This window comes from Phyllobates terribilis, unplaced genomic scaffold (genome assembly GCF_046119375.1).
Source record: "Phyllobates terribilis strain yellow unplaced genomic scaffold, ASM4611937v1 Scaffold_5__5_contigs__length_657084704, whole genome shotgun sequence".
NCBI lineage: Eukaryota > Metazoa > Chordata > Amphibia > Anura > Dendrobatidae > Phyllobates > Phyllobates terribilis.
The window spans coordinates 598,025,189-598,048,806 of record NW_027362765.1 but is presented as its reverse complement, the minus strand read 5'-3'; the positions used below and the strand labels follow the sequence as shown (position 1 = coordinate 598,048,806).

Sequence of the window (23,618 nt, the reverse complement as noted above, 5' to 3'; positions counted from 1 at the left end):
TTACAGGCGGCGCAATAAAGCTTATAAGGAAAAGAACACCTTACCAACAGTTAAGCATAGTGGAGGATCCATAATGCTGTGGGGTTGCTTTCCTGCGTCTGGTACTAGAGGCCTTGACCATATCACAGGAATCATGAATTCAGAAAATTATCAAGAGATTTAGAGCAAAATGTCCTATACAGTGTAAGAAAACTTGGTTTGAGTCAAAGATCGTGGATCCTCCAGCAAGACAAAGGCCCAAATCACACATCCAAAAGTACACAGGAATGGTTGAAAAAGAAAAAATGGACTGTTTTAAAATGGCCAGCAATGAGTCCTGACCTCAATCCTATTGAAAATCCTTGGGGTGAGCTGAAATCTGCCGTTGGGAAAAGAACCCTACAAACATTCAAGAGCTTGAACAAACTGCAAAGGAAGAGTCGGAGAAAATTCCATCTGAGAAGTGTAAGAAGCTTATAGCTGGCTACAAGAAACGTTTGGAGGCTGTCAGCAATGCCAAAGGGTGTGTAATTAGGGGTGGCTTTATTGCTGCACATGCTGTTTATTCTGTTTCTTCTTTGAAATTGCAAAATGGAAGTTGAAAAACAATGTTTAATTGTTATATTACTTTGGACCACTAATTAAAAAATCCTTAGGATATAACTTTGGTACAGTTCCATTTATTTCTGAAGATATTGTACAGTCTATGAAAAAATTAAGGGATGCCAATAATGGTGAGCAGCACTGTACCATCTGTTACCTACTATACACATTTAAAGATTTTATCTGTCCTCTGACCATGGTTATACCTATTTGCAGTAGAATAAATTAAGGCATCTAAACACGAAGGCAAAATCTGTTAAGTGGCCAAGAAACTACCACTTGTCTTTAATAGATCTAGTTACCATATTGAGCAAGGGTCTTTTAGGACTCTTTTAATCTCCAGTGCCAGTCTGTGAATGCTATCACCTGTCTGGTTTTGCTGCTGTCAAGGGCAGGACATAGCATCTCTTTTCAGCTAAACATAAAGGCTTTGCACCTTGGCAAACAGCTGTAGCATTACATGGCAGCAATTTAGATGAATGGCTCCCCTGGTAATACATGGATACCTTGAGCCCCCTAGAGCTGCTCTTACAAAGCACTATTATTAGAGTGCGGTGGTTCTTAGGGGGTTGGACCCTCTATGGGATTTACATGCCCTTCTATAGGTCTCTTCATATACAAGAAATGTTCTTTTACTTGACAAAGTGATTATATTTTTGGGCATAATTGAGATGGCCATGTAAGATATCTCACCAAGTCCTGAATCCCATAATCTAGGAAAAGAGACAAAGACCACAAAAAACCTCTTCTGGGATACGGAGTACTTATCAAAAGCACTCGTGATAGCTGACAATACATGGGACAATTCTCAGCCTGATTGTCTCACCAGGACAAAGTACGGCACAGAGCCATGCAAGAATTGAGTTGTCTAGTTAGTTTTCGATAGAACAACAAACCTAGAACTTTTAGGGCTTGTTCACACGTTTTGTTTTTGATGAGTACTTTAACCGTGGTAAAAACGCAGCGTTTTACAGTACCAGCAAAGTTAATGAGAATTCTGAGCTGCTTATTTTTCCCTTGAAGATTTAAACCATGAAAGCATCAAAGCTTTCAGTGTTTTTGCAGTATTTTTCACCCGTGCAAATGAATGTGAAAAACCACAAGTAAAAATAAATCAGAAACACAAGTAAAAACGCAGCAAAAATGCACATATTTTACACATTGATTTCCTGCTAACACTATGGTTTTTGCAGCAGAAAAATCTACTGCAAAAAAGCTCAACATGTGCACATAGCCTAAAGAGTCCTCATTCTTAAAGGGAATCTGTCATCGGGTCTTTGCTACCCCATCTGAGAGCAGCATGATGTAGGTGCAGAGACTCCAGTGATGTGTCACTTATTGAGCTGCTTGCTGTCATTTGATAAAATCATTGTTTCATCCCTGCAGATCTAGCAGTTCTCTGAATGCTGAGCTCTGTATAACCCCACCCACACCAGTGATTGGCAGCTTTCTGCCTATACACAGTGTACACAAAAAACTGCCAATCAGTGGTGGGGGAGGAGTTTTACAGTGCTCATGAATATGGAGGAGTACATGGCAGCAGGTGTACAAGTCCTCTTGTGATAATCTCCTGCTGATAAAACTGATTTTATCAAAACTTCACTAAGCAGCCCAGTAAGTGACACATCACTGGAATCAGGGTCTCTGTCTCTACATTATGCTGCTCTCAGATTAGGTGGAAAATACCTGGTGACCGATTCCCTTTAACTGGTTTAATTTATTTTGTAAACTTTCTTTATGAAAAAAAAATCTAATAACACTATAGTACAAATGTGATCAAAAGATCAAACACTGCAGGGTATAGTTCTGTTTTAAAAAGAGCTAAATTGTGCAGGGCTGTTGCATCAGCTAAACAAACTTCTTTTCAAACCAACTTATTCTTTGCAAATCCCAACCATATGTGCAATACTTGCCGGTATTTTCCTTAGAAAGTAGCTAGTCATAAATCCATAGTTCTTATTATACAGGTGTGCAGCATGCTTGTTCATCTTTGAGACACAAAATACTGATATCCTAACAGAACATGCTCTATCTCTCTGATTCCCTGACAGCTCAGCTGATCATCTGGAATGAGGTATGTAGTAATATTCACAAATCATTAACTATCATCAACTAAAGTTTCCAAGCCTAAGGGGCCTCATACACAACAGACAGCTGTGGGCCGAATGATGGTTCGGTCGATCATTTAGCCGGCAGCTATCTAGCCTGACACCTCATGTGTATTTTTCCTAGAACAAAAGGGCCAGCAGTACAGAATCAGATATGCTGGATCCTTATCTCAGAAGTTGGAAGTCAGGATGCCCCATACACATTATATCGGAGGGTTTGGCCTTATGTCTTGTCCAAACAGAATTACCAGATCTCTCTACATGATCTGTTTAAGAAGTGCTAGGATCCTCTAGTCCATGCCTTTCCCCATTAATGCCAAGATACGCCAACCAGGTTGAATAACTTGTGGCCATTTTATTGTCCAGCCTTTGATACTAGAATGATAAGACAGGTCGATTATAAAACACCATATCATTATCTCTTGGTCAAGTGCTTTTATATTATTTGGAGATGTAAATGAAATTGGTAATTTGATTTTTGCAACCAGAATTATCCAAAATGAAGAAAATTGCAGATTCAGATTCATGTGTACATTCAATTTTCCATGTGGGCATGTTTCCAGTGTTCATTCATGATAGTAATAAAGGAAGAGAAACCGGTTTTCACTGCGCTGCCGGCTGCCCACGTGGAAGAAACATACCATCTGGTTCCAAAGGGGATTTTTTGGATCACTTTTTATTAGTTCATTGTCTGTTATAAGTTAAAATCATCAACGCGTTTCGAAGTTTTTGCCTAACTTCTTCATCAGGATAAGATAAGACAAGCAAATTTTCCAGTAATTCTATTCTGCATGCATGATAGTGGCTTTTTTTTCTTTGTGTAATTTTTGTGGCCTTTTATCATGTGTGTTTGTTTCATAGATTTCACTGAGAGACTATAGAAAGAATATGGAGAGTGAGTGACTAAAGGCTCCCATACATATAATTGTTGGCAGAACCTGCTGATCATCTAATGTGTATGGGGCCTACCCATTCTACCCCAACAGAGGATTTCTAAGGCCGATAAGCTGCAGAAAACACACACACACACATATATATAGTTATATATATATTACACATACATATATATATATAGTTATATATATTACACACGCATTTTCCCTATACAATGGTTGATTATTAAGCGAGAAATGGCAAATATTATTGTTATCAGGTCTTTACTGTGAAGATAAAGATTTTTAATCAATGCATCATCAATAAATGATGGTTATTACTCATGACAAATATCAAGGACTGAACAAAGCCACAAAAATTCAAGAAAGCATGACCAATCCAAGCCTGGTTGTGAGTAAAATGGCAAGACTTGGTGTAAGGAATGGAGCTCTAAGCCCATCAAAAACTTTTATATTGCTTGTATAACTTATACATTAGTCATGACCTATGTTAAATGTTAGGAGCACGTCCTGTCTCAAAGATTTTACTAATGTTATTTTCTATCTTGGTACAACTATGGATATGCTCTTTTCACACAATAACATTCTTCTGCCAAACCAGAATATAGGTATTTGTGGTGACCATAATTATTGGTCATCATTATTACCTGCACTTGCATATCTCCATCATCTTTGCTCAACATTAATATAGTTATTCTTTATAGCCCCAGCCTCTGAGCAATTTAACATAAATCTATAAGTAATATAGCAAGAATATGTATCAAATCAAGCAAACATTGTACCGTACCATTATATTGGTGCTAAGAAAATCTGCAGAAAGTGTAGACCTGTTGGTCCTTATAGTTACTATCTATTTTCATTGACACACTTTAGGTTTTAAACTTTGTGATTTCTAGAGAATCAATGCATGTAATCTGTGCACAAAACACAAAACATTCCTGGTTGTAGATCTCTAATATAAGTGAGAGATGTCCAATATGGAAGAACAGTGATGAATCTAGAAGGATGCTATTCTGAGATAAGAAAAATTATACTAACAAATCTGTGATAAAAACTGAATGAACTAAATTAGAATTTTAAATTGAAAATTTACAGTGAAGATGAACTGTTCTCTTCTGTGTGAATGAGCAATCTTAGGCCATGTTCACTCGTTCAGTATTTTACCTCAGTATTTGTAAGCCGAAACAAGGAGTGGGTGATAAATACAGAAGTGGTGACGTCTTTCTATTAGGCCACGGCCCCACTATCAGTATTTGGTCAGTATTTTTTCTCAGGAGTGGGAGCCAAAACCAGGTGAGGAACAATCCAAGAAAAGGTGTAATAGAAACAAGTCACCAATTCTGCATTTATCACCCACTCCTGGTTTTGGCTCCCACTCCTAAGAAAAAATACTGACCAAATACTGAACAAATACTGATAGTGGGGCCGTGGCCTAATACTTTTCCTCTGATTATTCCACTCCTGGTTTAGGCTTACAAACAGTGATGTCAAATACTGACCAAATACTGAATGTGTGAACGTGGCCTTAAGGTCTTCTATTTCAGCTGCATTAGGCAACAAGGCATTCAGTGCAGCAGAATATGGGTCATGATGAATAATGTTAAAGGGAACCTGTCAGGTTCCCCATGCCCTCCAATCCATCAGAATTCAGCCCCTGAGATAACATAATTTGCAAGAGTGACGTCATTGCCACTCATGCATATCTGCGCAGGCGCGCAGCTCCTTCCGGCAGCATCACTGCGTCTCTGATCCCGATGTACGCTTCCCAGCTTCAGAGGCGCGCACTGTGCATGTCCGGCGTTTTACGACTGTGCAGATTTGCATTAGTGGCAATGAAACTGCTCGTGAAAATGATCTTATCACGCCCACAAGGGCGTGATAACATGGAAAGTAGGCTGACTAGTCTGGGGAACTAACGCCCCATCGACTAGCCAAAGCCCTCATTAGCATGGGAAAGCGAAGGTTCTAAATGCTTTTTTAAAGCATTTATTTAACTGAATTATGTTATACAGGGCTGGTTAGGGAGTGGGTATAATCACAAATAGCAGAATGCTGATGGATTGGAGGGCACGGGGGACCTGACAGGTTCTCTTTAAGATACTTGAGCTTTCTTAAACCCTTCAACTCCTTCCCATAGACAATGTGCAGTGCCATCTCTTACAGTGTTTGGCAGCTTTCCACAGTTTATGAAATCCTTCTATGTATTCTTATATTGAGATGTGGGACAATGCTGAGTGAAAAGTATCAACGTGCAATGAAGAAGTGACTATCTGGAACAGTATTAAGCTTGCATGAGCAAGTTTTTCCCAAATATCAGCCTAGGTTTGGCAAATAGGAAGGATCCAGTACACAACAATAAAAAATACACAGACACAAACAAAATCTACAAAGTGGCTTAAAAAGAACAATTATAAATATTTCTTGTAGCTCAGGGATATGAGACAATTTTCATCCACGGACACCCCCATATTCACAGTTATCATTTTATGTGTGCTTGTGGCCCACAGAAGAATAAGCTAGAGACACAACAAGTAACATTGTTTCTGTCTGACACAATATTACTGTTTATTTTGTGTTCCTCTTATCAGTGTCTGGGCCAGTTTTTTTGTTATGCTAACCCCTTCTGCTGCTGTGGACATCTTGAATTTTTCCAGTAGCAAAAAGGCTAAAGTACATGTAAACAAAAGTCCCCTAATCCCCCGAAATAGGAGTGGGTATTTTATTATTGTTAACTTAATGTTGCCATCCGCATCCAGATTTTTTTTTTGCAGTCAGTTTAAAACAAAAAAATAATGTCCTCCAAATAGTCAGAAAGAACAGAACAGAAAACTTTAAATTCGCTTTCCGGTGAGGATACGAAACATGTTAGGAAAACAAAATGCTTCACACCCTTGCGGGCACAAATAAAAGTATTAGCAAAGGTAACTGGAAATTATCTAATTTGCTGACCACTAAATAGTTCCAATAGACCAGTCATTGACGTGGTAAAGTAGGGCTGCAGAGAGACTGCATTGTCTCTACTTGTTTTTTTTAGACTGATTTAATACAAGCAGCTTTTGAGAAAGTAAATATTAAAAATGATTTTCTCTTTTGCACTCACTATAGTGTTTAGCTCACAAACTGTACCACAAACGGCACATGAGAATTCAACCTTACAGCAACTTTGGAAACTTTTAGTTAATGGATTTAGTTCTATGAAAAGAATATACAATTTGTTGTGTAACTACTGTATATGTATCTGTTACAGTATATAATCTGATTTGTATCTATTCTATATGGAAAGGAAGACAAAATATTTCAATCATTAATAGACCACTAGATAAGTCACATTTTAGAGAATAATTCCCAATAACTGCATTATCAAATATCCAGTTCCCAAGTTTTTAAACCCCAGAAAAATGGGGAAAATCTGGAGGCAAATGACAACTGTGTTAACAGTTAAACAGCCCTAATACTTCATAAATACAAATAGTACACATACACAGGAAGAATGTTACATTCTAATACTCATAAGGCATATTATTAATGTATACGCTAGTCACTGTGTCGTTGCCATTCCCTTATTATGCTTCAGCCCTCTAGCCAAGGATCTGTGTGCTGTTTACTGGACACGACGGCAGTAATAGCCAAGAACCTTGCACTTTTCGCACAGATGTTGGGGGTGCTCCTTGCTTTGATCCGATACATCCAAACCATCAGGTTTCTCCAATGGTCGCTGTGAATAGGAAAGAAAGGAACAAAAGATTAATTAATGTGTCTGCAACCTAATACCAAGTTTGGAGCAGCTGTTGGTGAACTTCAACCCAACCAGTGCATAGCAATTGACAGCAAGTCTTTCTAGAGCAATTCTCTCAGCATTCATCTCCCTGTGGATAATCGGCTATTTGAGTGTCAAGCTATTGTATTACTAGTACATAGAGAAGCTGTAGAATAAAGTCTCTGAAGTTAAATCTCATACCATAAATCATTTTCTGGATTACAGAAACATCATGTAAAATGTATCTTTGTACTTGGCCTTATTTCAGAGCTGGACAAATCTTTGCCAGTTCTTGGAGCCAGTTCCACAAGTTATGAGCCAGTAATGAGATGCTATAGGGTCAGCTACACAAATCTGGTTGAAGACTGATTGCTCACATTTATTTAAAATAACTTTAGAAAGCATTGCAAGATGAGTCTAAGGTCACTGGAGGTTGTAGGTTTGTGTTTCCTTTTCCTGTACGCTTTCACGGTCATCTTAGCTGGCTGCACCTCTTTGCCAATAGTCATAGCAGTCCCCATCTTAATTCTTCTTAATTTCTTAGTAGCCTTCCCACACCATCCTCCCACCTTACGATCCCCAATTCCTTAGCAGCCCTTCATTACACTAGACCTAACCCCACAAGAGTTACTCTACTTTCTCTTCAAGTAGTGATACTATCAGGAACACTACCCTGCCACTAGGGATACACTGCTAGTGTAATTCGAATAGCCTACGAGCTTCTCTAAGTAGCTTCCTGCATCAGTATCAGCCAACAGAGAACCTCTAACACAGAGTTGTCACTGTATGAAAGTCATGTGGTTTCCTTGCCAAGCAGGACAGATCTGTGAACAGAGACGAAACGAAAGGGGTTGCAGAGTGTGTGACTAGGCAGAGAGAAAAGGGGTCACTCAGCTGCTGGCTCACTGCCCCACACTTATACTACAGCCATGGTCCTATCAGAGGCCTTCAGTTGCAGAGCACTCCAACGTAATGATGTCAGCCTGATACTGGAGTGAAATCAATGTGCCTCTTGTGATGCGACACTGGCATGCTCTGCAGCTGTGGACCTCTGAGGACAGTAGCTGTAAAGTAAGTAAATTGTGGAGCAGGAAGTCAGCCAGCAAATAGAGGAAGAGGATTGAGCCACTGGGCATGGGATCAGGGACTGGTTCTTACTTATTCCTAGTGATAAATTGGGCATAATCTAAATTTCACTAATTACTTCATCTGATGTCATTGATCACATGGCACCAGTTTACTAGCAACAACCTTCCAAGACAAAATAAAAAATAACAAAACGCTAGAGCAACACTCAAAAAGCACACTGGAGTCATTCGTCTTGCCTCAAGTCTCTAAAGCCTTACAATTAGCAAACAGCCTTCAGATTTCTTCTTGACTCCTTCGGATTTTGCATATGAGGTTTCTTTTTTTGTGCTTGCATATATCACTGCAATAAACAAGCTTCATTTCATGTTTAAACATGCATTCAACTAGATATGAATTATGTTGTTATTTTTCTTTAAATAGTGCAAGCACTGTAGGGGCACCATGGGGACCTCATAATGACCAATACTAATGTATGGGGGCCAGAATTATTATTATATGGGGTACACATGGGATACATTATTAATGTATAGGGGGCATATATAAGGACATTATTATTATTTAGACGCAACATAGGGGATATTGTTAATGTATGGGGCCACATAAGGGGACATTATTAATGTATGGGGCCACTTAGAGAAATATACTGTGGGCAGTTCTACTGTGTTTGGGCACAAAGGGGACATAAACATTACTACTATGTGGGGGACACATAAGGGAACATCACTACTGTATTGTATTTTATTTTTGGGGATACTATGGGACAAAAGGGAGATACTGTTATTGTAGAAGTGTGGAAAATGTGGGGAGGGTGCTCTAAAAGTGACCCCCTATAGATGTCTGCTTGTTATATTTTGCAAAGACGAGTTGTGGCTGAAAAAAGTCATTAAAATGGTCTGCACCGGATCAAGAAAATAAAAAAAAAAAATTACTTCAATTGGAGACGATAGTGAGTCAATAGAGATACCTGTACTATATTATATACTGATACCTTTGACAATCATTGTATGGAGGTTATATTAGTGTTAGTACTGTGATTTTTATTAATTATCAGTACGGTAGTATTATTCAGTCACTATCTGGTGGTAATATGTGGTCTGGTCATGGTGTGATGGTATTTGTCCCTTGTATGTGGATTTATTTGGCCACTATGTGGTGGTAATATGCGGTGTGGTCATGTTGTGGTGCTATTTGTTCCTTGTATGTGGTATTATTCGGCCACTATGTGGTGGTAATATGTTGTCTGGTCATGTGGCGCTTTTTGTCCCTTGAATCAGGTATTAATGGTATATTGGTCTTGATATTGTGAGTGTTATGCACACGCCCGGGCTGAGCGGCGTGTGCGTGTGATTGTAGTGATTCCACTGGACCATGAACCGGAGAGTGCCTGGAGGGGCGTGACTAAGTATCTGGCCGATCCGACCAAGATGGCACGACGGCATACGACGCCAGTGCACCAGGGAGAAACCGGGCAGAGGGACCAGGTGCTACTCCAGGTCAAACTCCGGACACGGGGGTTGACCCACACAGGGATTACTGGATCAGGCTGGTTAGGCTGGCGCACAGACTGGAGGGTATAGGCAGGCACGACTGGTATGCAGGCAGGCGGGTAAAGGCAAGCGCAGCTAGAGTGCAGACAGGGAGGCACTAGCAGGTAGGAACACAGGCGGGATAGGACCCAGTACACACTGGGACTCAGGAACAGGCAGGTTAGGCTGGCACAGACTGGTGGATATAAGCAAACACGGCAGGTATGCAGATGGGTGGATACAGGCGAGTATGCAGGCAGGGAGGTACTGGCCGAAAGGACGGGCTGGAGCACAGAAAGGTTAAGACCCAGTACAGACTGGGTCACAGAACCGCAGATGCGGTAGACAACCACAGCAGAGAGGGAACGCCCGAAGCGGTGGGCAAGAACAGAGCAGGACGGGGCTGCAGGAGCAGCGAGCACAAGCAGGGCAGGACAGGACTGCCGGAGCAGCGGGCAGAAGCAGGGCAGGACAGGACTGCCGGAGCAGCGGGCAGAAGCAGGGCAGGACAGGACAGGACTGCCGGAGCAGCGGGCAGAAGCAGGGCAGGACAGGACAGGACTGCCGGAGCAGCGGGCAGAAGCAGGGCAGGACAGGACTGCCGGAGCAGCGGGCAGAAGCAGGGCAGGACAGGACTGCCGGAGCAGCGGGCAGAAGCAGGGCAGGACAGGACTGCCAGAGCAGTGAGCAAGGAGTCAGAGCAGGCTAGGCTGAGTAGGGGGGACAGGGCTCTGTTCACACGGAACAGACAGGAAGGGAAAGGCAGAGCCAGACACCCACAGGGTACTTGCAGTGAAGTAGCGAGTGGACCACAAACTCACAAACGGGAGTACAGAGACAACAAGCAGGAGTTAGGTACGAGTTCAGACTCTGCAGAAAAAGGAAGGGAACGGACATAGAGGCAAAACAGGTAAAGGATAGGAGAGAGTTCAGACTGGAACTGAGTGTACGGAGGAGACCGACACTGCAGCGGGATACAGGAGCGGGTCTGGGAATACGGCCCCCAGAGAGGCAGGACGAACAGGCAAGGAGCGTGTTCAGACAGGACAGACAAGATACAGGAGCGGGTCTAGGTAATCAGCCCCTAGAAGGCGAGAGGAACAGGCTAGGAGCGTGTTCAGACAGGTCAGACAAGATACAGGAACAGGTCTAGGTAATCGGCCCCTAGAAGGCAGGAGGAACAGGCTAGGAGCGTGTTCAGACAGGCCTGGAAATACAGCCTCCAGGATAGGCAGACAAGAGAACACAGAACGGGACCTGGCACCTTCAGAGTGCAAGCACACACTGAAAGCAACACTATGCTCAGGCAGGGATAGATGGGCGCAGCTGAGCTATATACCAGGTGACAGACAGCAATAGGCTGAGGACGCACAAGAGGTGTGACCCACAGCAGGTACAAAAAGCAGGAAGTGATCGGGCGCCGCCCTTAAGCAGCAGAAACAGACACAAACAGACAGCATGGAGGGAAGCCAGAGAGACATTCTGGACAGGAGATCAAGTGCGCGCTCTTGCACAGTGGGAGATGGACCACTATGCAAGGACGCCGCCAGGTATGTTACAGTGAGTTTTGTTCACAACTGGCATGAAGATAATAATTATTATGGCAACTTACAATAATCCTATAAGAATGTGTAGTTCTAGCAAGACACCTGGCCAGCTTCAAACTGAGTATTTATACCTCCACCAACTAGCTACTAAGCTCCTACAGGAAGACCCCCTGTGGATCCATACCAGTCTCCTTTGTTCAGACAGCTATGATTTCATAAGGAGTTTTGGAAATACTATACGTCCTAGCCATACATTGCGTATATTTTCGAGATCCCCAGAACATGGTGAGCGTCCGCCGGGGTCTCAAATAGTTCTAGCACATAGGGATATGGAGATACATAGAACAGCTAGTAGAAACCAGATATCAGAGCTGTGCTTGGTTTCAACGCGTAGCAGGGGCTTGGCCGGATCCGATGAAGCAAGAAAAGCCGCCCTAGGACCGTCCAGAAAGGAGTTATGATCTTTCATAGGTTTTGGGAGATTTAAGATACAAACCTCCTAGGGAGGGGACTTAGGTCCTGCCCAGGGGCAAGAGGGGAGTGACACAAAGGGGTTAAATGCTCGCATAAAGCAGGGCCTAGTGCTTTTTCTCTGGGAGGTCACGATGACATATCATGTGGGGAGTAGTCATGCAAGAGAGGGGACCACAAGCCTCCCTTGTGGTAGCCCCCCGCAAGCCAGGCCTTTCATCTGACTGGTAACTGACTCTTAATATCTGCATACGTTTGTACCACTACTATTGTATTTGCATACCTGACCATTATATATGTATAACCCTTGTGTATATAGTGTATTGACTAGTGTGCCCTTAAGGCGATTAAAGATATAATTTAGCCTTGGGCGGCTCTATTATCTCGATCCACATGTCCGTTTCTCGGTTTAATTTCCCATGATACCGGGGCTGGTTTCTGGCCCGATATAATTCCCGTTAATGGACTGGGCTTATATCGAACAGGAACTGGTGGCAGTTCTATTGGGCTGATAAGGTTCTGTTTCATATACACTGCTCAAAAAAATAAAGGGAACACTCAAATAACACATCCTAGATCTGAATGATTTCATTGAATACTTTGTTCTGTACAAATTTGAATGTGCTGACAACAAAATCACACAAAAATCATCAATGGAAATCAAATTTATTAACCAATGGAGGCCTGGATTTGGAGTCACCCCCAAAATTAAAGTGGAAAAACACACTACAGGCTGATCCAACTTTGATGTAATGTCCTAAAAACAAGTCAAAATGAGGCTCAGTATTGTGTGTGGCCTCCACATGCCTGTATGAGCTCCCTACAACGCCTGGGCATGCTCCTGATGAGGTTGAGGATGGTCTCCTGTGGGATCTCCTCCCAGACCTGGACTAAAGCATCCGCCAACTCCTGGACAGTCTGTGGTGCAACGTGACGTTGGTGGATGGAGCGACACATGATGTCCCAGATGTGCTCAATCGGATTCAGGTCTGGGGAACGGACGGGCCAGTCGATAGCTTCAATGACTTCATCTTGCAGGAACAGCTGACACACTCCAGCCACATGAGGTCTGGCTTTGTCCTGCATTAGGAGGAACCCAGGGCCAACCGCACCAGCATATGGTCTCACAAGGGGTCTGAGGATCTCATCTCGGTACCTAATAGCAGTCAGGCTACCTCTGGCGAGCACATGGAGGGCCGTGCAGCCCTCCAAAGAAATGCCACCCCACACCATTACTGACCCACTGCCAAACCGGTCATGCTGGAGGATGTTGCAGGCAGCAGATTGCTCTCCACTGCGTCTCCAGCCTCTGTCCCGTCTGTCACATGTGCTCAGTGTGAACCTGCTTTCATCTGTGAAGAGCACAGGTCGCCAGTGTCGACTTTGCCAATCCTGGTGTTCTGTGGCAAATGCCAAGCATCCTGCACGGTGTTGGGCTGTGAGCACAACCCCCATCTGTGGATGTCAGGCCCTCATGGAGTTGGTTTCTAACCATTTGTGCACACACATGCACATTTGTGGCCTGCTGGAGGTAATTTTGCAGGGCTCTGGCAGTACTCCTCCCGTTCCTCCTTGCCCAAAGGCAGAGGTAGCGCTCCTGCTGCTGGGTTGTTGCCCTCCTATGGCCCCCTCCACATCTCCTGGTGTACTGGCCTGTCTCCTGGTAGCGCCTTCAGCCTCTGGACACTACGCTGACAGACAAAGCAAACCTTCTTGCCACAGCTCGCATTGATGTGCCATCCTGGATGAGCTGCACTACCTGAGCAACTTTTGTGGGTTGTAGAGTCCGTCTCATGCTACCACGAGTGTGAAAGCACAACCAACATTCAAAAGTGACCAAAACATCAGCCAGAAAGCATTGGTACTGAGATGTGGTCTGTGGTCACCATCTGCAGAACCACTCCTTAATAGATGGAAATTATTGGCAATTATCAAGACACCCTCAATAGTCTATTCCATTTGCACAACAGAATGTGAAATTGATTGTCAATCAGTGTTGCTTCCTAAGTGGACAGTTTGATTTCACAGATATATATATATATATACACACAGTACAGACCAAAAGTTTGGACACACCTTCTCATTTAAAGATTTTTCTGTATTTTCATGACTTTGAAAATTGTACATTCACACTGAAGGCATCAAAACTATGAACTAACACATGTGGAATTATATACTTAACAAAAAAGTGTGAAACAACTGAAAATATGTCTTATATTCTAGGTTCTTCAAAGTAGCCACCTTTTGCTTTGCTGACTGCTTTGCACACTCTTGGCATTCTCTTGATGAGCTTCAAGAGGTAGTCATCGGAAATGGTTTTCACTTCACAGGTGTGCCCTGTCAGGTTTAATAAGTGGGATTTCTTGCCTTATAAATGGGGTTGGGACCATCAGTTGTGTTGTGCAGAAGTCAGGTGTATACACAGCTGATAGTCCTACTGAATAGACTGTTGGAATTTGTATTATGGCAAGAAAAATGCAGCTAAGTAAAGAAAAACGAGTGGCCATCATTACTTTAAGAAATGAAGGTCAGTCAGTCTGAAAAATTGGGAAAACTTTGAAAATATCCCCAAGTGCAGTTGCAAAAACCATCAAGCGCTACAAAGAGACTGGCTCACATGAGGACCGCCCCAGGAAAGTAAGACCAAGAGACACCTCTGCTTCTGAGGACAAGTTTATCCGAGTCACCAGCCTCAGAAATCGCAGGTTAACAGCAGCTCAGATTAGAGACCAGGTCAATGCCACACAGTTCTAGCAGCAGACACATCTCTACAACAACTGTTAAAAGGAGACTTTGTGCAGCAGGCCTTCATGGTAAAATAGCTGCTAGGAAACCACTGCAAAGGACAGGCAACAAACAGAAGAGACTTGTTTGGGCTAAAGAACACAAGGAATGGACATTAGACCAGTGGAAATCTGTGCTTTGGTCTGATGAGTCCAAATTTGAGATCTTTGGTTCCAACCATCATGTCTTTGTGCGACGCAGAAAAGGTGAACGGATGGACTCTACATACCTAGTTCCCACCGTGAAGCATGGAGGAGGAGGTGTGATGGTGTGGGGGTGCTTTTCTGGTGACACTGTTGGGGATTTATTCAAAATTGAAGGCATACTGAACCAGCATGGCTACCACAGCATCTTGCAGCGGCATGCTATTCCATCCGGTTTGCGTTTAGTTGGACCATCATTTATTTTTCAACAGGACAATGACCCAAAATACACATCTCCAGGCTTTGTAAGGGCTATTCGACCAAGGAGGAGAGTGATGGGGTGCTACGCTAGATGACCTGGCCTCCACAGTCACCAGACCTGAACCCAATCGAGATGGTTTGGGGTGAGCTGGACCGCAGAGTGAAGGCAAAAGGGCCAACAAGTGCTAAGCATCTCTGGGAACTACTTCAAGATTGTTGGAAGACCATTTCCGATGACTACCTCTTGAAGCTCATCAAGAGAATGCCAAGAGTGTGCAAAGTAGTCATCAAAGCAAAAGGTGGCTACTTTGAAGAACCTAGAATATAAGACATATTTTCAGTTGTTTCACAATTTTTGTTAAGTATATAATTCCGCATCTGTTAATTCATAGTTTTGATGCCTTCAGTGTGAATGTACAATTTTCATAGTCATGAAAATACAGAAAAATCTTTAAATGAGAAGGTGTGTCCAAACTTTTGGTCTGTACTGTATACCTGACAGGAGCCCATAGATTCTGCTGCCTCCAATAATATATACCTGACAGTAGCCCATAGATTCTCCTGCCTCCAATAATATATACCTGACAGGAGCCCATAGATTCAGCTGCCTCCAATAATATATACCTGACAGGAGCCCATACAGTCTGTACTGGTCCCTATCCTGCCTGCGTTCCTACCTGCCAGTACCCGCCTGTCTGCATGCCAGCCACGCCTGCCAGTGCCCACCTGTCTGCATGCCAGCCGTGCCTGCCAGTGCCCACCTGTCTGCATACCAGCCGTGCCTGCCAATACTCACCTGTCTGCATACCAGCCGTGCCTGCCAGTACCCACCTGTCTATATGCCAGTCTAACCTGCCTGTTCCTGCATTCCCCGGTGTGGGTCAACAGCTGTGACCCGGGTCAAACCTGGAGTAGCACCTGGTCCCTCTGCTCGGTTCCTCCCTGGTTCACGGAGTCGACTGAGCAGTCGTGCGACCTTGGTCGGACCGGGTTGATACTTAGTCACGCCCCTCCAGGCACTCCTCAGTTCATGGTCCAGTGGGATCACTAACCACGGTCACGCCAGTCAGTCCAGGCGCGAGCGTAACAGTTTGCTCAGGCCATGGTCCCTGTTGAGCCCCACGGCCCTTCGCTCTCGGAGACATTTGAATTCTTGTCTGGCGAATATGTGCATCAAGGAAAACTTTTTTCTCAAGCTGAGGTCCAGGCGATTTACGCACCAGCCCAAATGAAGCTATCAGCACTCGTTCCTGCGGATCCACCACGGTACTATGGGGATCCAAAACAAAGCTGTGCATTTGTGGAGCAATGTATGCTGCATTTCAAATTCTATGCTCATTATTTTCCCACTGATCGGGTTAAAGTAGCATTTATGATGTCCTACTTAGCGGGTGATGCCTTGAATTGGATCACCCCCCTATGGGAAGCATGGGATCCTATCGTCTTTGACCTGCAGGCCTTCCTGGTGGCCTTTCTAATGGTTTTCAATGACCCTAACCCTGAGGCTTCTGCTAAAGCTTCTCTTCCCAATATCCTGGAGCAGTCCCGTTGGGAGATGCGTGTAGGTAGCCCACCAGCTCTCCAGCCTGAAGAGACTGCTGTCCACACGGAATCCACACAGGATGACAATGCTCCAAAGAATACTTCTCTTCCCAACCTCAAGAAGCAGTGCAGACGTGCAAGGCGTAGAGGTAAACCGTCACGCCAGGTTCTGTCCTACCAAAGACCTCCTGTTCCCCAGCCTGTAGAGGCAGCTAACCGCACAGAATCCATGAAGGATGACCATGTTGGTCAGGCAAAGCACAGGCCGGAACTCAGTCACAAAATCGGATTGCGGTCCTGCTGCGGTTGTTTGGGACACCCTGACGGTCTTTGTCCAGCGAAGGTTGGAGAATCCCAAGACATTAGGCCTGTAGGAGAGGCTGCCTTTGGCGTTAGTGTTTCCTCTCCAGAGATGACCGTGACTGTCTCCGTGGCAAGTGAAGGTCTCGGGTTAACCCGAAGTTTCGGGCATAAAGCCCCGAAGAGTCGGTGTCTGATTCCAGTCCGACAACTCCAGAATCCGGTTTGGGCATTGTCAGCAGAAGGACGAGCCCTATTCAGAAACAGTCAAAATATGTTTGTACAAATTAAGCTCCAGATTGGAGCATTACACATGAAGACGTTCACATTCCAGGTGCTGTCTGGTTTACCCACAGGTCGTCCAGAGCCAAGAGATTTAGTGCCCGCTCAGGTCTGGAGATCCTGCATGGTGTTTCCTGGGGGACTGCTGAGGTACAAGGGGTGTCCAGTCCCCATATCTTCAGGACAGTCAGCAGTGTCTTCTTCTTCTTCACCAGATCTGCTAGTCACTGACTCGCTGTGCGCTGAAGTCTCCGAAGGAAGGGAAGCGGAGGCATTGTCCCCACACAGTCTCGACGATTGTACCAATGATCTGGCTTCAGGTACCGCCCCGCCTCGCAGACGTGTCATCTCAGAAACCAGACTGAAGTTGGTCCCTAAGCAAGGATCCTCCATCTCTAATAAATCTGGCAATAAGTCCATCAAGGCGGTGGCTACCTCCAAGCCTCTGCACCCCTCCAACCAGGCAGAGGAATTCCAGTTGTCTCCTGAATCCTCCGGGGTGCTACCCGATAACAAATGGAGAGAGACTTTTCTGCACCCTGTACCTGGTACTTCGCCCACTTCATCCAGTAAGCTTGGCAAAGTGTACGTCAAGGCGGTGGCTACCCCCGAGTCTCTGCACCCCTCCAACCCGGTGGAGGATCTCCAGTTGTCCCGTGAATCCTTTGGGGTGCTACCCGATATTAACAAATGGAGAGAGACTTTCCTGTGTCCTGTTCCTGGTACTTCACTCACTTCATCTGTTACTGAGGATGGCTCGATTGGAGGAAGCATCCTAGTCACCAAGATGGTGAGACCAGTTTCGTTCCCTCTAGTGGACAGAAGAGGTAATCTTGTTGAAGAGAAGGATCGGCCTCCAAATTCTCTGCAGAAAATCCTTGCTGGTTTGAAGAAGAGGGGTCGTACAGGGGGGGGGGGGGTACTGTAACATCCCTGGCGGCGTGCTTGCATGGCTTACCATCTCCCACCATGCAAGACCGCCATCTTACCTATCAATCCAGGCTGAACACTTTGTTCCAGTACCTGCTGTGTCTCTTGTCTAATTGCTTAGGGCAGCGGCGTGGTTACTGCCAGATTCTTATAGTTACTGTGTGCGCACTCCTAATGCCTCCCCAGCCTATTGCTGTGAGTCACTGGATACTTAAACCCCCTCCACCTAGTATGGGGTGCATGAGCAACACTTTTCTTCAGTGTGTTCCTTGCAACTGAGTTGCCAGGTCCTGTCCTGTATCTTGTCTGTCCTGCCCCTGGGGGCTGTATACCCAGGCCTGTTACCTGTATCTGTGACTTCTAGTCTGTCTCCGCCACCCTGGGGGCTGAGTTCCCAGGCTCGCTCCTGTATCTTGTTCCTGGTTCAGTTCCTGTCTGAACTGTGTCCTACCCCGTTACCTGTTTGTCTCTATGTCCGAACCTTCCCTTTCCTGCAGTGTCTGAACCTGCACCTAACTACAACTCGTTGTCTCTGAACTTCTGTTTGTTAGTTTTGTGTACACTCTCTACTTCATTGTAAGTACCTTGTGTGTATCTGGTTCTGCTTGTTCACTGCACCTGGGGTTTCGCTCTGCTTGTTCACCACACCTGCGGTTTTGCTCTGCTCTGCTTGTTCACCGCACCTGCGGTTTTGCTCTGCTCTACTTGTCCACCGCACCAGCGGTTTCGCTCTGCACCGCTCTGCTTGTTCACCGCACCGGCGGTTTCGCTCTGCTCTGCTTGTTCACCGCATCTGCGGTTTCGCTCTGCTTGTTCAACTCACCTGCGGGTTTTGCTCTGCTCTGCTTGTTAACCACACCTGCGGGTTTTGCTCTGCTTGTCTACCGCATCTGCGGGTTTTGATCTGCTTTGCTTGCCTACTGCATCGGCGGGTTTTGCTCTGCTCTGCTTGTCTACCGCACCTGCGGGTTTTGCTGTGTTCTGCTTGTCTACCGCACCTGCGGGTTTTGCTCTGCTCTGCTTGTCTAACGCACCTGCAGGTTTTCCTCTGCTCTGCTTGTCTACCGCATCTGCGGGTTTTGCTATGCTCTGCTTATCTACCGCACCTGCTTGCTCCGTTCCTGTATCCCAGTATCCCTATCCTGCCTGCGTTCCTACCTGCCAGTACCCGCCTGTCTGCATGCCAGCCGTGCCTGCCAGTGCCCACCAGTCTGCATGCCAAAAGTGCCTGCCAGTGCCCACGTGTCTGCATACCAGCCGTGCCTGCCAATATCCACCTTTCTGCATACCAGCCGTGCCTGCCAGTACCCACCTGTCTATATGCCAGTCTAACCTGCCTGTTCCTGCATTCCCCGGTGTGGGTCAACAGCTGTGACCGGGGTCTGACCTGGAGTAGCACCTGGTCCCTCTGCTCGGTTCCTCCCTGGTTCAAGGAGTCGACTGTGCCTTGGTCGGACTGGGTTGGTACTTAGTCACGCCCCTCCAGGCACTCTTCGGTTCATGGTCCAGTGGGATTACTTACCATGCTTACGCCAGTCAGTCCGGGCGCGAGCGTAACAGCTCCTACAAGGTATATATTATTGGAACCAGCAGAATCTATGGGCTCCTGTCAGGTATATATTATTGGAGGCAACAGAATGTATGGGCTCCTGTCAGGTATATATTATTGGAGGCAGCAGAATGTATGGGCTCCTGTCAGGTATAAATTATTGGAGGCAGGAGACTGTATGGGCTACTCTCAGGTATATATTATTAGAGCCAGCAGAATCGATGGGCTCCTGTCAGGTATATATTATTGGAGGCAGCAGAATGTATGAGCTCCTACCAGGTATACAGTACAGACCAAAAGTTTGGACACACCTTGTCATTTAAATATTTTTCTGTATTTTCATGACTATGAAAATTGTGCATTCACACTGAAGGCATCAAAACTATGAATTAACACATGTGGAATTATATACTTAACAATAAAGTGTGAAACAACTGAAAATATGTCTTATATTCTAGGTTCTTCAAAGTAGCCACCTTTTGCTTTGATGACTGCTTTGCACACTCTTGGCATTCTCTTGATGAGCTTCAAGAGGTAGTCACCGGAAATGGTTTTCACTTCACATGTGTGCCCTGTCAGGTTTGATAAGTGGGATTTCTTGCCTTATAAATGGGGTTGGGACCATCAGTTGTGTTATGCAGAAGTCTGGTGGATACACAGCTGATAGTCCTACTGAATAGACTGTTAGCTGCTTTTTTCTTGCCATAATACAAATTCTAAGTAAAGAAAAACGAGTGGCCATCATTACTTTAAGACATGAAGGTCAGTCAGTGCGAAAAATTGGGAAAACTTTGAAAGTGTCCACAAGTGCAGTTGCAAAACCATCAAGCGCTACAAAGAAACTGACTCACATGAGGACCTCCCCTGAAAGGAAGACCAAGAGTCACCTCTGCATCTGAGGATAAGTTTATCCGAGTCACCAGCCTCAGAAATCGCAGATTAACAGCAGCTCAGATTAGAGACCAGGTCAATGCCACAGAGTTCTAGCAGCAGACACATCTCTTCAACAACTGTTAAGAGGAGACTTTGTGTAGCAGGCCTTCATGGTAAAATAGCTGCTAGAAAACCACTGCTAAGGACAGACAACAAACAGAAGAGACGTATTTGGGCTAAAGAACACAAGGAATGGACATTAGACCAGTGGAAATCGGTGCTTTGGTCTGATGAGTCCAAATTTGAGATCTTTGGTTCCCACCACCGTGTCTTTGTGCGACGCAGAAAAGGTGAACGGAGGGATTCTACATGCCTGGTTCCCACCGTGAAGCATGGAGGAGGAGGTGTGATGGTGTGGCGGTGCTTTGCTGGTGACACTATTTTGGATTTATTCAAAATTGAAGGCATACTGAACCAGCATGGCTACCACAGCATCTTGCAGTGGCATGCTATTCCACCCGGTTTGCGTTTAGTTGGACCATCATTTATTTTTCAACAGGACCATGACCCCAAACACACCTCCAGGCTGTGTAAGGGCTATTTGACCAAGAGGGAGAGTGATGGGGTGCTATGCCAGATGACCTGACCTCCACAGTCACCAGATCTGAACCCAATCGAGATTGTTTGGGGTGAGCTGGACAGCAGAGTGAAGGCAAAATGGGCCAACAAGTGCTAAGCATCTCTGGGAACTTATTCAAGATTGTTGGAAGACCATTTCCGGTGACTACCTCTTGAAGCTCATCAAGATAATGCCAAGAGTGTGTAAAGCAGTCATCAAAGCAAAAGGTGGCTACTTTGAAGAACCTAGAATATAAGACATATTTTCAGTTGTTTCACATTTTTTTGTTAAGTGTATAATTCCACATGTGTTAATTCATAGTTTTGATGTCTTCAGTGTGAATGTACAATTTTCATAGTCATGAAAATACAGAAAAATCTTTAAATGAGAAGGTGTGTCCAAACTTTTGGTCTGTACTGTATATTATTAGAGCCAGCAGAATCTATGGGCTCCTGTCAGGTATATATTATTGGAGGCAGCAGAATGTATGAGCTCCTACCAGGTATATATTATTAGAGCCAGCACAATCTATGGGCTCCTGTCAGGTATATATTATTGAAGGCAGCAGAATCTATGGACTCCTTTCAGGTATATATTATTAGAGCCAGCACAATCTATGGGCTCCTGTCAGGTATATATTATTGGAGGCAGCAGAATCTATGGGCTCCTGTCAGGTATATGTTATTTGAGGCAGCAGAATCTATGGGCTCCTTTCAGGTATATATTATTGGAGGCAGCAGAATCTATGGGCTCCTGTCAGGTATATATTATTGGAGGCAGCAGAATCTATGGGCTCCTGTCAGGTACATATTATTGGAGGCAGCAGAATCTATGGGCTCCTGTCAGGTACATATTATTGGAGGCAGCAGAATCTATGGGCTCCTGTCAGGTATATATTATTGGAGGCAGCAGAATCTATGGGCTCCTACCAGGTATATATTATTGGAGGCAGGAGAATGTATGGGCTCCTGTCAGGTATATATTATTGGAGGCAGCAGAATCTATGGGCTCCTGTCAGGTATATATTATTGGAGGCAGCAGAATCTATGGGCTCCTGTCAGGTATATATTATTGGAGACAGCAGAATCTATGGGCTCCTGTCAGGTATATATTATTGGAGGCAGCAGAATCTATGGACTCCTGTCAGGTATATATTATTGGAGGCAGCAGAATCTATGGGCTCCGGTCAGGTATATAATATTGGAGGCAGCAGAATCTATGGGCTCCTGTTAGGTATATATTATTGGAGGCAGCAGAATATATGGGCTCCTGTCAGGTATATATTATTGGAGGTAGCAGAATATATGGGCTCCTGTCAGGTATATATTATTGGAGGCAGCAGAGTGTATGAGCTCCTGTCAGGTATATATTATTGGAGGCAGCAGAATGTATGGGCTCCTTTCAGGTATATATTATTGGAGGCAGCAGAATCTATGGGCTCCTGTCAGGTATATATTATTGGAGGCAGGAGAATCTATGGGCTCCTACCAGGTATATATTATTGGAGGCAGGAGAATGTATGGGCTCCTACCAGGTATATATTATTGGAGGCAGCAGAATGTATGGGCTCCTGTCAGGTATATATTATTGGAGGCAGCAGAATCTATGGGCTCCTGTCAGGTATATATTATTGGAGGCAGGAGAATCTATGGGCTCCTGTCAGGTATATATTATTGGAGGCAGGAGAATGTATGGGCTCCTACCAGGTATATATTATTGGAGGCAGCAGAATGTATGGGCTCCTGTCAGGTATATATTATTGGAGGCAGCAGAATGTATGGGCTCCTGTCAGGTATATATTATTCGAGGCAGCAGAATCTATGGGCTCCTGTCAGGTATATATTATTGGAGGCAGCAGAATCTATGGGCTCCTGTCAGGTATATATTATTAGAGGCAGCAGAATGTATGGGCTCCTGTCAGGTCTATATTATTGGAGGCAGAAGAATCTATGAGCTCCTGTCAGGTATATATTATTGGAGGCAGCAGAATCTATGGGCTCCGGTCAGGTATATAATATTGGAGGCAGCAGAATCTATGGGCTCCTGTTAGGTATATATTATTGGAGGCAGCAGAATATATAGGCTCCTGTCAGGTATATATTATTGGAGGTAGCAGAATATATGGGCTCCTGTCAGGTATATATTATTGGAGGCAGCAGAGTGTATGAGCTCCTGTCAGGTATATATTATTGGAGGCAGCAGAATGTATGGGCTCCTTTCAGGTATATATTATTGGAGGCAGCAGAATCTATGGGCTCCTGTCAGGTATATATTATTGGAGGCAGGAGAATCTATGGGCTCCTACCAGGTATATATTATTGGAGGCAGGAGAATGTATGGGCTCCTACCAGGTATATATTAT

General features: G+C 44.6%; 1 protein-coding gene across 1 annotated transcript in view; it reads right to left on the bottom strand.

The window, feature by feature from the left end:
* The window catches only part of ZCCHC24 (zinc finger CCHC-type containing 24), a 212,165-nt gene that overhangs the window by 3,296 nt on the left and 185,251 nt on the right, over nucleotides 1–23,618 (bottom strand). The window contains exon 4 of the mRNA XM_073686015.1: nucleotides 1–7,298. This exon is cut by the window's left edge and continues 3,296 nt beyond it. Within this exon, the coding sequence (XP_073542116.1) occupies nucleotides 7,185–7,298 (114 nt within the window). The 3' untranslated portion in view covers nucleotides 1–7,184. The remainder of the gene's footprint in view (nucleotides 7,299–23,618) is intronic.